Raw genomic sequence first — 12633 nt, 5'->3', positions numbered from 1 at the left:
CTCCCCCACTGCTCCCAAAAGTCTCCCCCAATTAACCACGCCACCAACAAACCTTGATGTGCCCCTGTGTCCCCACTCAGCCTCTCGCGTCTGTGGGAACAATGCAGTCTGGTGCCACGCTGAGCTGACATCTGAGTCAACCCACTCCTTCTGCTCCCTCTTTCCCCAATCTTTTGTCCGCTTCCTCAGTGCCCTGCATTAGGAACTCTCAGAAAGCAAAAGAATCCTCTTCCCCAGTTGCACAGACTGACTGGGGCATGCCCACTCTAGAGGTCCAGTTTTCTTTAGGGATTCTCCTGTCCCTACCCACCAAACAACTGTGGGGAAGAGGTCAGAGCACCGGGCTGAAAGGCAGGCCACTTGGGGTCCCTCCTGGCTCTGCCCCTCTTTTGCCATGTCCTTTGGCAAGTCATTTCCCCTCTCTTGAGCTGGCTTTTCCAGTCTAGTGAGGGCAGGGGGCTGCAGGGTACCAGGCCTCCTTTCTTCTAGAAGATACTCTCCCAGATCGGCACCGGGGGTTCTTTCCCAGATCCCGAGAGGCTGGCACTGAGTTTGCCGGGGAAGTGACTGCAGTCCACAAGGCTGCAACAGCCGGCTGCAGGAGCCTCGCCCCGTCCACCCTTAGCCAGGACGTGTTTTGGGGAAGACCAACTGATTGCCGTAACAGCTGGGACACAGTATGCTTGGGGGGAGAATTACACAGCTTCTGCAGGCCCCTCCTCCTCTTTGAGTAAATATACAAAAACCCAAAGTCCAATACACCATAATGATTTTAACTTTTATCCATTTTTGCCCAGACAATCCAGAGCGGTCTGCTTTTCCACTTTGGTTATTTTAGGACAATTTTCCAGCTGCTTTGGGGGGGAACTTTCCAATCATGGCCATCAGAGCAGGTTTAGAAGTGGCCGGTTCTTCCAAGAGGCTAGAAGCTCAGGGGCTGCTCGGCCTCTGAAGGCCGGGGGTCCAGTGGGTCAGGGACCAGGGCCCACTCTGGACACATGTGGCCCACCCTTCACATCACTTCTAATGAAGTGGTAGCACGGCAAGGAGGGGAGATTTTCAACTACCTCCGGAGTTTTTAAAACATGCTGTTGCCTGAGCTCTAGTCCAAACCAAAAAAAAAAAAAAAATCTGGGAATGAGGCCGAGACATTTTTCAAGCCTTTGAAGGCAGTCAGTTGATGGGTTCAAATCACACTTCGGCACTTAGCAGCTGATTACGTGGGCTCCTTACCAGGCTCCTTATGCAGGCTCCTTACCAGAGTTGACTTTCCTCACTTATAAAATAGGGAGCCTGCCCCCAGTTCTGCAGGGCTGTTAGAAAGATGAGAGAGGGGGGCTTACGGCACAGGAGACCTGCGGGAACTGCTGGCCATGCTCCTTTCCTGGCCCCAGCATCTGGAAGGGGCAAGAGAGAGGCTGCACTGATGCTTTTGCCAAACTAATCTTGAATGGATTTGGCATTCCTTGGGCTCACACCTGGGGAAGGTGCCTTGAACCACCTACACGGCTGGTCTGTATCACCATACAGGCTATTCTAACTCTTGAGCTAACCCCCCACTACAAAAAGCAATCTCACAAGAGATTTTTTTCATTAAAAACTATCTTTTGTCCTCCAAGCAATGGCACTCCAGTTTCAATAAACACACAAAACATCCAGATCTTGCTTTCTAATATTATTCTCTAATAAAAGAAACGGGGGCCCCATGGAGAAATGGCTGATTCCAGGATGTGGGCAAGAAATACACAAAACAATCCTGGAGCGTGCAGGGTCAGAAAGGAAGGAAGTGCTCCACACAGCAAACACACACATGCACATGCGCAATAATGACCGTATGTCAAAGGGACATGGGAACCAACTGATGGAGCTCAGGCCAAAGCTGGAACAATCTGAGCAAAAGAATCATTGGGGTGCCAGGGTGGCTCAGTGGGTTAAGCCTCTGCCTTCAGTTCGGGTCATGATCTCAGGGTCCTGGGATCAAGGTCTGAATCAGGTTCTCTGCTCAGCAGGGAGCCTGCTTACCCCCTCTCTCTGCCTGCCTCTCTGCCTACTTGTGATCTCTGTCTGTCAAATAAATAAATAAAATCTTTTAAAAAAATCATTAAAGTAGTATTGGATTATGATCCAAAGCAGAAAGACAATACCCATGAGTCCATATTGCTACAGGTAAATGATGGAATAAATAAATAAATGGAGAAGAGACACCTCTCTTGTGCAGAAGAACTCCAAATAATTTATGTAGATAGTCAAGGACTCCCCAGTCCCTGAGGACGGGCCACACATAGTGACTTCCTTCCAAAGAGGGCAGCATAAGGGGTGGGAGAGCAAGGATCACTTTACAGAGGCGAGAGCTGACAAGCACCTCGGCCAGGTGATCCAGGTCAATGCCAACAGTGAGTGCTAAGTCACGTTGATAGTAGGTTCTGCTGACATGATGTGAAGAGAAAGACAATCTACTGGGTCTTCTGCCCGCAAACTCATAACCCTAGTCTAAGCATCAGATGAATGCCGACGGAGGGATTCCCTACCAAATGCCTTTGAAATACCTGTATTCCTCAAACCTGTCAAGGCCATCAAAACACAAAGAAAGTCTCAGAAACTGTCACAGCCTAGAAGAGCCTGAGACACGAGGACCCAATGTAAGGCGGAGACCTGCTTAAGAGGCTGCCATGGGTAAAGGACATTAGGTAAAAGCTGGGGGCTTTAGTGCATGTGAATGTATCAATATTACTTCATTAATTGTGACAAGCGTATTCTATTCCTGTCTGATGTTAACAGCAGCTGTTAAACTGGGGGAGGAGTCTCTGGGAACTCCCTGTACTGTCTTTGGAACTTTTCTGTAAATCCAAAATTTCTAACATTAAACTTAAAAAAAAAAAAAAAAAAACCACACAACAAAAATCATTTGGGTATAGAAAGAATAGAAGTGGCTTTTCGACTGCCTTGTTGCTGGATACACACAAATCAAAAATGGGCCAGTATGTTCCCAATACGTATCAGAGACTCAGACTGCTGGGAAGGTAGGTGGGGAGGGCTGGAGGGGTGGAGAGGGTGGGACATGGTCAAGGTCATGGAGCTCCTGGTGGAGCCAGAAGCCTGGTCTCCAGACCGTTCACCTCTGGAGGGGCCGGTATCCAGGTGATCTCTGAAGACCCTTGGAGCTCATAAAGCCTGGGGGCCACCTGTAGTGTCTGCAGGTTTTTTTGTTTGTTTGTTTGTTTGTTTTCATTTTTTTAAAGTACTTTAAAAAAAAAAGATTTTATTTATTTACTTGGGGGAGAGAGAGAGAGAGAAAAGGATAAAGCACCTGTGTAAAGGAAGGTACAGAGGGAGAAGCAGGCTCTCTGCTGAGCCGGGAGCCCGAGGTGGGACTCGATCCCTGGACCCTGGGATCATGACCTGAGCCGAAGGCAGACACTTAACTGACTGAGTGGTCTGCCGCTCTGAAAATGAGGAGAGCATTGCGGGCTCAGTTTCCCACCCTCCTGTGGGAGGAAGTTACCTGGCCAAGGGCCCTCGCTGAAGGTCACACCTCGCAGACTCTGCTCTCACTTGTCACGTGGCCTCAGGCAAGTGAGTGAACCTGTCAGAGCCTCTGCTGTCTCCTCGAGGAGAGGAGGACACTGACAGCATGGAGCACCTGACGGAAATCACGGTGGAGATAGATCTGACTGTGCAAAGACCAACTCTGGGTAAGAGTTGGCCAACGTTCTTACCAGAGCATGAACTTTGGGCTTTGCCTCTGCTTGAAAACAGAGATGTGAAGGAGGGTGGGGGCGGGTAAGGGCAGAGAGGGAGGGGCCAGGGAAAGGAAGAGAAGGTGCATCTGGTCCAATTCTGATGGCTCAGGGCTGGCCCTGTCCCTGAGGCTTCGGCGGGGCAGTGAGTGGGAGCAGGGTGTGGGCCTGGCTGACCCCCCTTTAGGGCAGCTTCCTTCCATCTTAACCGTGGGCGCTCTCTCCGTCCCGGGATCAGATGCAGGTGTCCACCTCTCTCTGGATGCGGGTGTCACGTTAGGACCCAGCCTTGGAGCAGCTTTCTATTTGCTCTCTCAGTCCATCCCATCCACCCTGCATGACCTGGCTCAGAGTCTGCCTCCTCCAGGAAGTCCGCCCGCATCGCCCCAGAGCTTGGCATCTTTTTCTGGCCATGGTCAGATCTTCTCATCCTCAGGGCAGAGAGGACGTACTGGAACACAACAAATCCTCACACCCCACAGTGGTGTGGGGCTCTCAGGAGTCGTTGGACAGTAACAGCTTTCTAGTCCTTAGGTGGGATGGCTTTAAGATGTGCGCTCCACACTGGTTCCCAGAATGCTCCGGCAGGATCCAGCTCCCCTTGCGGCCCGTGGTAACGTGCACGACCACACACCTTTCATTAGCTGCTTCCCTTCCCTGTCTTATTTCCCCTGCCAGCCTCCTGGGGTCACCTCCCAAATAAACTACTTGAACTCAAATCCTTGTCTTGGGGTTTGCTTCTAGGGAAGCCCAAACTAGGGCGCTCCTCTTAGCCTCAGTTTCCTTATCTGTAAATTGGGGATAATAACAGGTTCAGAGGCCTCCCAGGATTATCACAAGGATGCGAGGAGAGGACATCACACGGGACTTGCCATTAACGTCAGTACCTGGCCCAGCACCGAGAAGGAATCTTCACGTTGAACCACTCTTGTTATTTTGATTTGGGCTTATCTTCAACTTTTTGAAAATGATTTGGGCTTTTCTTCACTTTTTGAAGATAGGGCTGACCCTTGAGGCAAAGCAGTCTGGACTTAGGGCCAACCCACCCTGCCTTAAAGAGGCGCTTGCCTTTCCCACGATGGGTCCTCACTGTATTGTCCATCTGCATGTCCATCCATGCCCAGAAAATGGCCATCCCTTGGCATCAAAACCTTGCACTTGGGTCTACATTGAGTCTCATCCTCCCAGGAAGGGTGGGAAGCTAACCCCCTCCGAACCTCACAGGGAAGTGGGTGATTCGCTGGTGGACTAGACACGCTGGGAACATTGACTGGGACACTCGCTGGCATGAGTCGCTGATTTTATTTTCCATACAGTTTCTTCATTTGCTCTGAAGCCCTCAGTGAGTTCAAAATAGAAAACCTTTTGGTGGGGCGGGATGAAACAAGGGATCTTGTTTACTTGAGGATGACCATCAGCTTGCCTGCCCCTGGAGCCCCCTCCCTACTCATCCTTCTAGAGGGATCCACGGACTCCCAGGCTGTCCCTGGTGCCGCAGTGGGGCTGGCCTGGCCTGGGGGCAGGGGGCACCTGCCACCATACCCAGAAGAGACACCCCCCTGCCTTGGTCTTAGCAGGATTCTGCTGGGCTATCGAGTCTCCATGGTCCCCACTCCCTGTGGGAGGGACCTCTGTGGCAAGGAGAGGTTGGAACTTTGTTGGAAGCCACATAAGTTGCAGGAATTCCAATCTTTTTTTTTTCTTTAAGATTTTATTTATTTATTTGACAGAGATCACAAGTAGGCAGAGAGGCAGGCAGAGAGAGAGGAGGAAGCAGGCTCCCTGCTGAGCAGAGAGCCCCATGTGGGACTCAATCCCAGGACCCTGAGATCATGACCCAAGCTAAAGGCAGAGCTTAACCCACTGAGCCACCCAGGCGCCCCAGGAATTCCAATCTTTAGGTACAACTGCTACTCAACAGATTTTTATCTAGTCCAAGGTGAATGAATCCACTAAGCCACTGAGCCCCACAGGGGAGCCTGGACTCTTGCAACACGACCTACCGCACTGAAGGGGAGCCCAGCAGAAGCGCCCAGCGGCTGAAAGGTAGGGATTCCACGCAGGTACAATATAGCCTAGGAGCAGCCAGACTGCCTGGGTTCTGGGTTCAAGTTCCAGCTCAGGCACTGGCTCGCTGAGTCACCTGAGGGAGGTCACACAGCTTCTTGGCATCTCAGCTACCTTTTCTGTAAAATGGGTCTGATTGTCATGCCCAAGTCAGAGGGCTGCCGTGAGCACACACGGTGCTGATTCACGTGCACACCTTCGCTGAGTGCCCAGGACAGAGTGTCCGATGGACCCTGGCTGAGGTCACTGGGGGACCCTGCGGATAACGCCCGTGAAGACAGACCATGAGCTTCGAGCAAACATGGTTTCTGCAGTGGACAGCTGCCGGGGCGTGGGAAGGAGGCCCAGGGCTTTATGTCGGGTCAATGAAATGTGTTGGAAGCAGACAGAGATGCTGCTGACACAGCGCTGTGAACAGACTACACACATAGCGTGCTTGAAAACGGCTCCTCTTCTGTGATGCGAATTTCACTTCCATAACAAACAAAACTGAAAACAGACTTTTGGGAAGTCATTGAGGGGACAGAGAACAGGTGGCAAAAACTTCGAGAAGCCTCTTTACTTCTGTCCGGCTTGATTTTTTTTTTTTTTTACAGTGACTACACATGTTTATCACTTTTACAATTAAACAAATTAAATGTTTTTTAAAAAGGAAGTGGTGCATAAGAGAAAGCGCATGGGGTGGGTGGCACCTGACGGGTTCTGACTCATGTTTCACTATCTACCTACCTATCTTCCCCTGTGATGCTCACAGGACCAGAGTACCTTCACGAATGGCCCTGTTTCAAAGGGAGAAAAGTGAGCCTCAGAAAAATCTTAGCCCCTTGGCTCAGCTCACAGAGCCTGGCTCCAGAAAAGCTTTTGCCTGCGTCACATAGCCCCTGTTCTCTTATATCAACTAAGGGGGTGAAACAGGATCTCTCAGGTGCCTCCAGCTCCCATCCCGGATGCCTGGCTGACTTCTCCAAGTGCCAGTCCTGCTTCTCAGGGGCCCTGGTGCCCAGACAGCCCCCGCCAGCCACACAGCCCCCTGTTCTCCAGAGGGGGGACACATGCTCTCCAAAGCAGGAACCAAATGTCCCACCAGTCTCTCGCTCCTCAGTTCTGGGAACAAACACCCCAGTCGAAAAGCTGACCAACCCAAGAAAGGAAAGCAGAAACAGGCAGCTGTGCATGCCCACCACCGGCCACGAGGTGAAGAGACCTCAACTCACCCCAGCCGCCTCCTGGAGCAGGATCCCGGTGGCCTCTGCCTGGCCCAGACCCAGCTGCAGCCACACAGGACAGGTCTTGATGAGCTTCTCCAGGACACTGATACCCCGCCGGGGAAGGCAGTTCTTCGGAGTGACCGGGGGACGAGGCCCCATGCCATCCTCCTCCTCCTCTTCCTCTCCCTCTCCTTTGCCAACATCTGGAACAGGACTGAGAACAGAATCAAACGATCAGCCCTGCTGCAGCCAGCCCACACAGCGGAGTGTAACAGACCGACAGTCAATTCCACTGTGCCCATTCATTAGGCATCTATGAAGCCACCAGTCCTCTGGGGAATTAAAAAAAGAGACAAACCATGATCCGCACCTTGGGGTGCTTATAATAAAATGGGTTGGATCAACACAGACGAAACCAGCTGAAGCAGAAGATTGGGATAAATGTAACAGAACACCATGCGGCAGGAACAGCTAATTCCAACCCCGGCTAGCTTCAGGGAAACACAGGGGACTCCAAGGAACTATATCTCTCAGGGTATCTGCAGGGGTGAAAACCTTCATCAGACAGAGGGGGTAGTTACACAAGTAGGAAGATGTGGCTGGTGCCTGTCTTTTGCCTGCGTCCCTGGCTAGTGGTTGCTCTAAGAGGCTGCTCTGGGGAGGGTCAGGATGAGCCCCACTAAAGGCACAGAAGAGGGGAACGGGGTGGTGGGGGAGAGGGGGTTCAAGGGCTGCAAGATCCAGAAGTCCTGAGGAGGGAACAGCTTTTCCCAAAGGCAAGGGCGGGGCCCCGGCCAAAATTCCCTCCTGACGTGCCCACTCATGGATGCTGTGTGCACAGGGACGCTTGTGCATTTCCCCTCTGGGTCCACACTGAAAAGTGTGCCCAGGACGAACAGGAGTGTCTGAGGCAGCTGCAGGCACCGTGGGGCCGGGAGGGGCGGTGAGGCAGCCCCATGGATGGCTACAGGCTGTGGAACTGGGGCTTAGTGAGCCACATTTGGAGTTCAAGTCCAGGGCAGCCCAGCTGATGCTGATGTAACCTCTTCCCAGGCCCTGAAGTCTGGTCACAGCATCTCCGCTGGGAAAGAAGTGAAAAGGCTGGAGGCCAGAATTACCCTGGAATTAAGCACCCTGGGGCCTGTTAGTTTCCTCTGACCCTCGAAACCCAAAACTATCTTCTGGCACCAAAAGGCTTCCTGATCATCTTTAAACCTCCTCACTTGGCCAGGGGCCTCCCCCAGGGGCACATTAGGACTCTCATGGAAGCTGGGAGTGAGAGCTCGCACTTCCCCTCTGCCACCATCTATGCTGAGGCCGTGCTGAGTCCTTTCCCTCTGAGTCTGTTTTCTCATCTATGCAATGGTAGCCCCGAAGCTTCCTCCACTTACTGGGTGGTCCTACGCGGGGACTGGGCTTTGGGGACAAAGGTCCTCATCTTCTCCTTAGAACCAAAGCCATGATCAAACAAACAGGCTCTGGGAGGAAGGAGGGGGTCTATCTCCCATTCGCTTGTACTATGAATATTTTCCGAGGGCCTGTGAGCTCCAGATGTTGTTCTAGGAACGGGGTCAGAGCAGAGAACAAGAGTAAAAACCAAACCAAACCAAATCAACAAACCTCACCTCTAGGAGAGAAGCCAGGTGACAGACAAGGTGAATGAGTGACCTAGAGTGTGTCAGGTCGTGCTGAGCTGTAACAAGGATGCAGATTTGGGAAAGAGCAAAGCCCTTTGAGCGACCTGACCCAGAGAAACCTCAAGGAAGCCTGGGTGCTGGCAGATGCTGGGGCTAGAGGGTTGGGGCAAGGGGAGGTCAGAGGGGGCAGGGTGGGTGTCCCCATAAGGATGCTGGAACGACTGGCAGAGTTGACTCTAAGGCCGCTCCCTGCCCCCAGCTCCCTGGAAGTCCCAGCTTCATCCTGAGGACAGGATGACCAAGGATAAACTCCATCCAGGCTCCAGAATCATGGGGACCATGCCATGAGTCTTTTGTGATCACATCCCTTCCTGCTCTAAAACCTTCAATGGCTCGCACTGCCTAAAGGATCCAATCCAGTCTCCTAATATTAAAGGCACTCCCATTCTGTGCCCCTGCCTTCCCCCATCCCCATAAACTCCTCACAAAGAGCTGCCCTCCATCCCCTCAGCAAAACCTGCATTTCCCCACTTGGCACTCCTGAGGCTCAGGCTGCGCTATCCACCTGTAATTCCAATGCCCAAAGTGATTCCTTCAGGTTCCCTGTTACCAACATTGTCTCCAATGGGCAGACATAAGTTTAGTGGATTGGACCAGAAAGCAAGAACCATGAAAGGGAAGGTGGATAAATTAAACATACCAAATTACACTTGTGCCCATCAAATCACCTCACGAAGAAAAGGAATACGCAAACCACGGGCGGGGAAAAAATATTTGCAAAGCATACATCAAACGGAGAACAAGCACGCTCGCGTTAAAAACGGGCCCAAGATTTGAAAATACCTCCAAAGAGACATCTGAATGGCCAATAAGCCAGCGAAAGATTACTTGACATCATTAGTCAGTAGGGGAATGCAAATTAAAGCCACAATGAGATACCATGATGCAACTACGAGAATGGCTAAAATTAAAAAGACAACATCACACGCCGGTAAGGGTGGGAGGAAACCAGAGCTCTCCAGCATTACTGGAGAGACTCTAAATGGGGACAATCACTTTGGAAAAAGACAATTTTTAAAAAAAATTTTTTTTTTTTTTTTTTTTTTTTGTAAACCTAAACATACACCTCGCATATGATCCAACCATCTCACTTCTGGGTATCTATCTACCCAAGAAAGATGAAAGTCAATGCCCGCGCAAAGACCCGTACGTAGATGGGTGTTCACTGCAAAATTCTTTCAACTCTTCTGCATGTTTAAAATCTTTTATAGGACACTGCTGGGGATAAAGTTCTCCCCACCCCTTAAGACCCATCCAGAAGAAGCCTGCCTGCTTTATTAGAAGTCCTGGGTTCGAATCCAGGCTGTGTGACCTCTGGACAGTTATGCTACTTCTCTGGGCTTCAGTTTAAGCATCTGTAAAAAGGTAAAAATTACCCTTACCTGATAGCGAGGCAGAGAGAGATGGGTCGAGTGCTTTGTACAACTCAATAAAAGTTAACTATTGTTTTTCTATCATCTCAGCCCTCTAGTTAGGATTCTTCTCATTATAACTCTTCTACTTTGTGGCCTTGATTTTAGGACTTAGCACATTTGATGAGAATGACCGTGTAGGTGTCTGTGAGTTGCACCTGGCTTGTACCCAAGACAACATGTGAACCCAGAGTTCAAGTGCTGTGTGGGCTCAGCGAGAGTCCCCAGCAGTTTACAGCTTCTGTGGCTGGGCTGTTCCACTAATCACAGCAGTGAAACAAGGCCTGACGGGGTGTCAGCTCTGGGCATTTCTACCTCTGTTATTCTGCTGGAGCCCCAGGGCCCAGCCCCAAGCGCCATCATGGTACAGGCACTTTGCAGAGCAAGTGACGCCCAGAAGCTCAAGTGACCCAATGCCCAATGTCAGCAGGGACTCAGGGATCCGAGGGTCTGGCCCCATGGCCCTTCTCCGGCCTGGTCAGAGCAGGTGCCCTCGTCACATTGTCCCTTCAGGGCTCTTGTGCTCCTGTGACTCGGAGCGAGGCCCAAAGCTCCCCTAGCCTCAGCTGCTCCTTTTCTAACTGGCATCTGCTGGCAGAGCAGGTGACCCAGACACCCATGTCCTCGCTCTCAGCAGCCAAACTCTAGCTGAAGGTCCCATAAGGGCAGCCACAGGAAACTTGGGCAATGAACAGGACTGTCAGCAAAAAAGTAAGGAGCCTCAGAAACTTTAGTGCAACTCATCAGAAAAGAGAGATCATTCATGGCCATTTTCTTTCTGCTCGCTGGTAGGGAGGACAGCGCCACTCTGGTCCAGGTGTCATTGGATACTGGGCTGAGCACGGGGTGGTCAGACACTCGGGAGACCCTCCCCCTGCACTGCAGGGACCCAGCCTGGATGCAGCAACTGGCTTTATCTGGGGGACTTTTGTCACCAGCTCCCTGAAGGAGCAGTCAATTGGCATGTCCCCAACTTGCTGGACCGGTGTCTGGGTCCCCGTCACTGCTGAGGAGAGAAAAGCTCTGTTCTGGGGTGGAGAGGCTGCCCCAGGAGGCCCCTCCTAAGTTTGGGGTCAGAGCAAGGTAGCAGCTTGGAGGGCAGGGCCCGGCTCCATGCTGCCTGTTGGGAAGGAAGCCATGGAAGTTTCCCAGCTCACGAGAGCTCCAGCCCCAGGGAAAGAGCTTGGGAAGTTCCAGTGATGACTCCTTGTGAGGGGAACTGAGGGTCCCTTGTGCAGACTTAGCTAGAAGCTGAGCGGAACATGGGATGGAGGGAAAGGACTGGCAAAAGGCCATCTTGGTCCCACCCATGATCCCAACCCCAAGCAGCTTTAAGACCGAGCTGGTCTATCAAGACAGAGAGGCCTAGTCCCTGCCCTCACGGGCTCTTAGGCCTGTAGGGGCCAGACGTGGCTCCAGTGATAATATTATGGGATGGCCCCATCACTCTGTACGAGGTGCACAGGCACCCAGGTGACGTGGGGGGGGTGACATGGGAGGGGGTCCTGGGAAAGCAGGATAGCAGCCTGCCTGTTTGATGAACAAGGAGCCCACAGCACGACCACGTGTGGGTCTGTTGTAAATACTCCACGCACTCCCTTAACTCGGCTGACCTCCCACCTGTATACCCGGGTTGCACTGTGTCCCCCAAAATGGCTTGTCCAAATTTTAACCCCCAGTACCTAAAGTTGTGACCTTATTAGAAAAGGGGATCTTTGTAGATGTTACTAAGTTAAGGATGAGATCACCCTAGATTGAAGACGGGGCCTAAATCCAGTGGGAGGTGTCCTTATAAGCAGAGGCGGTGGAGAGATGCTAGCAGGCCACCCGATGGCAGAAGAAGAGACTGGATTAGAACGTCTCAAGCCAAGGAGCACCAAGGGCTGAGGGCCGTCACCAGAAGGTAGGAGAGAGGATGGAAAGGATTCTCCCTCAGAGCCTGCAGATAGAACCATCTTGGCCAACACCCTGGTGTTAGACTTCCGACCTCCAGAACGGTGGGAAGATAAATGTCTGTTGATTCAAGCTGCAAGGTTTCGGTAAGCCACCACAGTCCTGGGAAATGAATAGCTGACATCGAAAAGTCCCACGTCAAGATGAGAACACGGAGGCACAGAGAGGTTAAAGAGCTCACCCAAGGTCACACAGCCAGTAGGGGGCAGAGCTGGGATTCAAACCCCAGGCAATGTGGCTTCAGAGTTTGTGCTTCAAACCGCTACCTTATTCAAGCTCTTGAAGAAATTTAAAACAATTTTTCCCATGTATCTGTACCTTTGGAGTACACGGCAAAGAGTGTTCAATAATGTTTGCTATATCATTTGGAATATCTACAAACATACACAGACTCATATAAAAATATACATAGAAATAACTTCAGGAGGCTATGTAAGACATCATTAAAGACAGTTATCTCTGAGACGTTCAGGGGATTTGTTTCCATTTTTAATACTGATGAAGCATTACTTATATGATTAAAACCCATCTTAAATAATGTGTGAAAATATCCCTGTTT

At 51.3% G+C, this 12633-nt stretch overlaps 1 protein-coding gene across 2 annotated transcripts in view; it reads right to left on the bottom strand.

Moving 5' to 3' along the window:
* RIN3 (Ras and Rab interactor 3) overlaps nucleotides 1-12633 on the bottom strand; it is a 116013-nt gene that overhangs the window by 73482 nt on the left and 29898 nt on the right. For both annotated transcript variants that reach the window (XM_082733952.1, XM_082733951.1), the window contains exon 2: nucleotides 7019-7226. In XM_082733952.1, coding sequence (XP_082590078.1) covers nucleotides 7019-7226 — 208 coding nt within the window. The remainder of the gene's footprint in view (nucleotides 1-7018; nucleotides 7227-12633) is intronic.

Source organism: Mustela nivalis, assembly GCF_964662115.1.
Source record: "Mustela nivalis genome assembly, chromosome: 6".
NCBI lineage: Eukaryota > Metazoa > Chordata > Mammalia > Carnivora > Mustelidae > Mustela > Mustela nivalis.
This window is presented reverse-complemented; position numbering and strand designations above follow the sequence as displayed.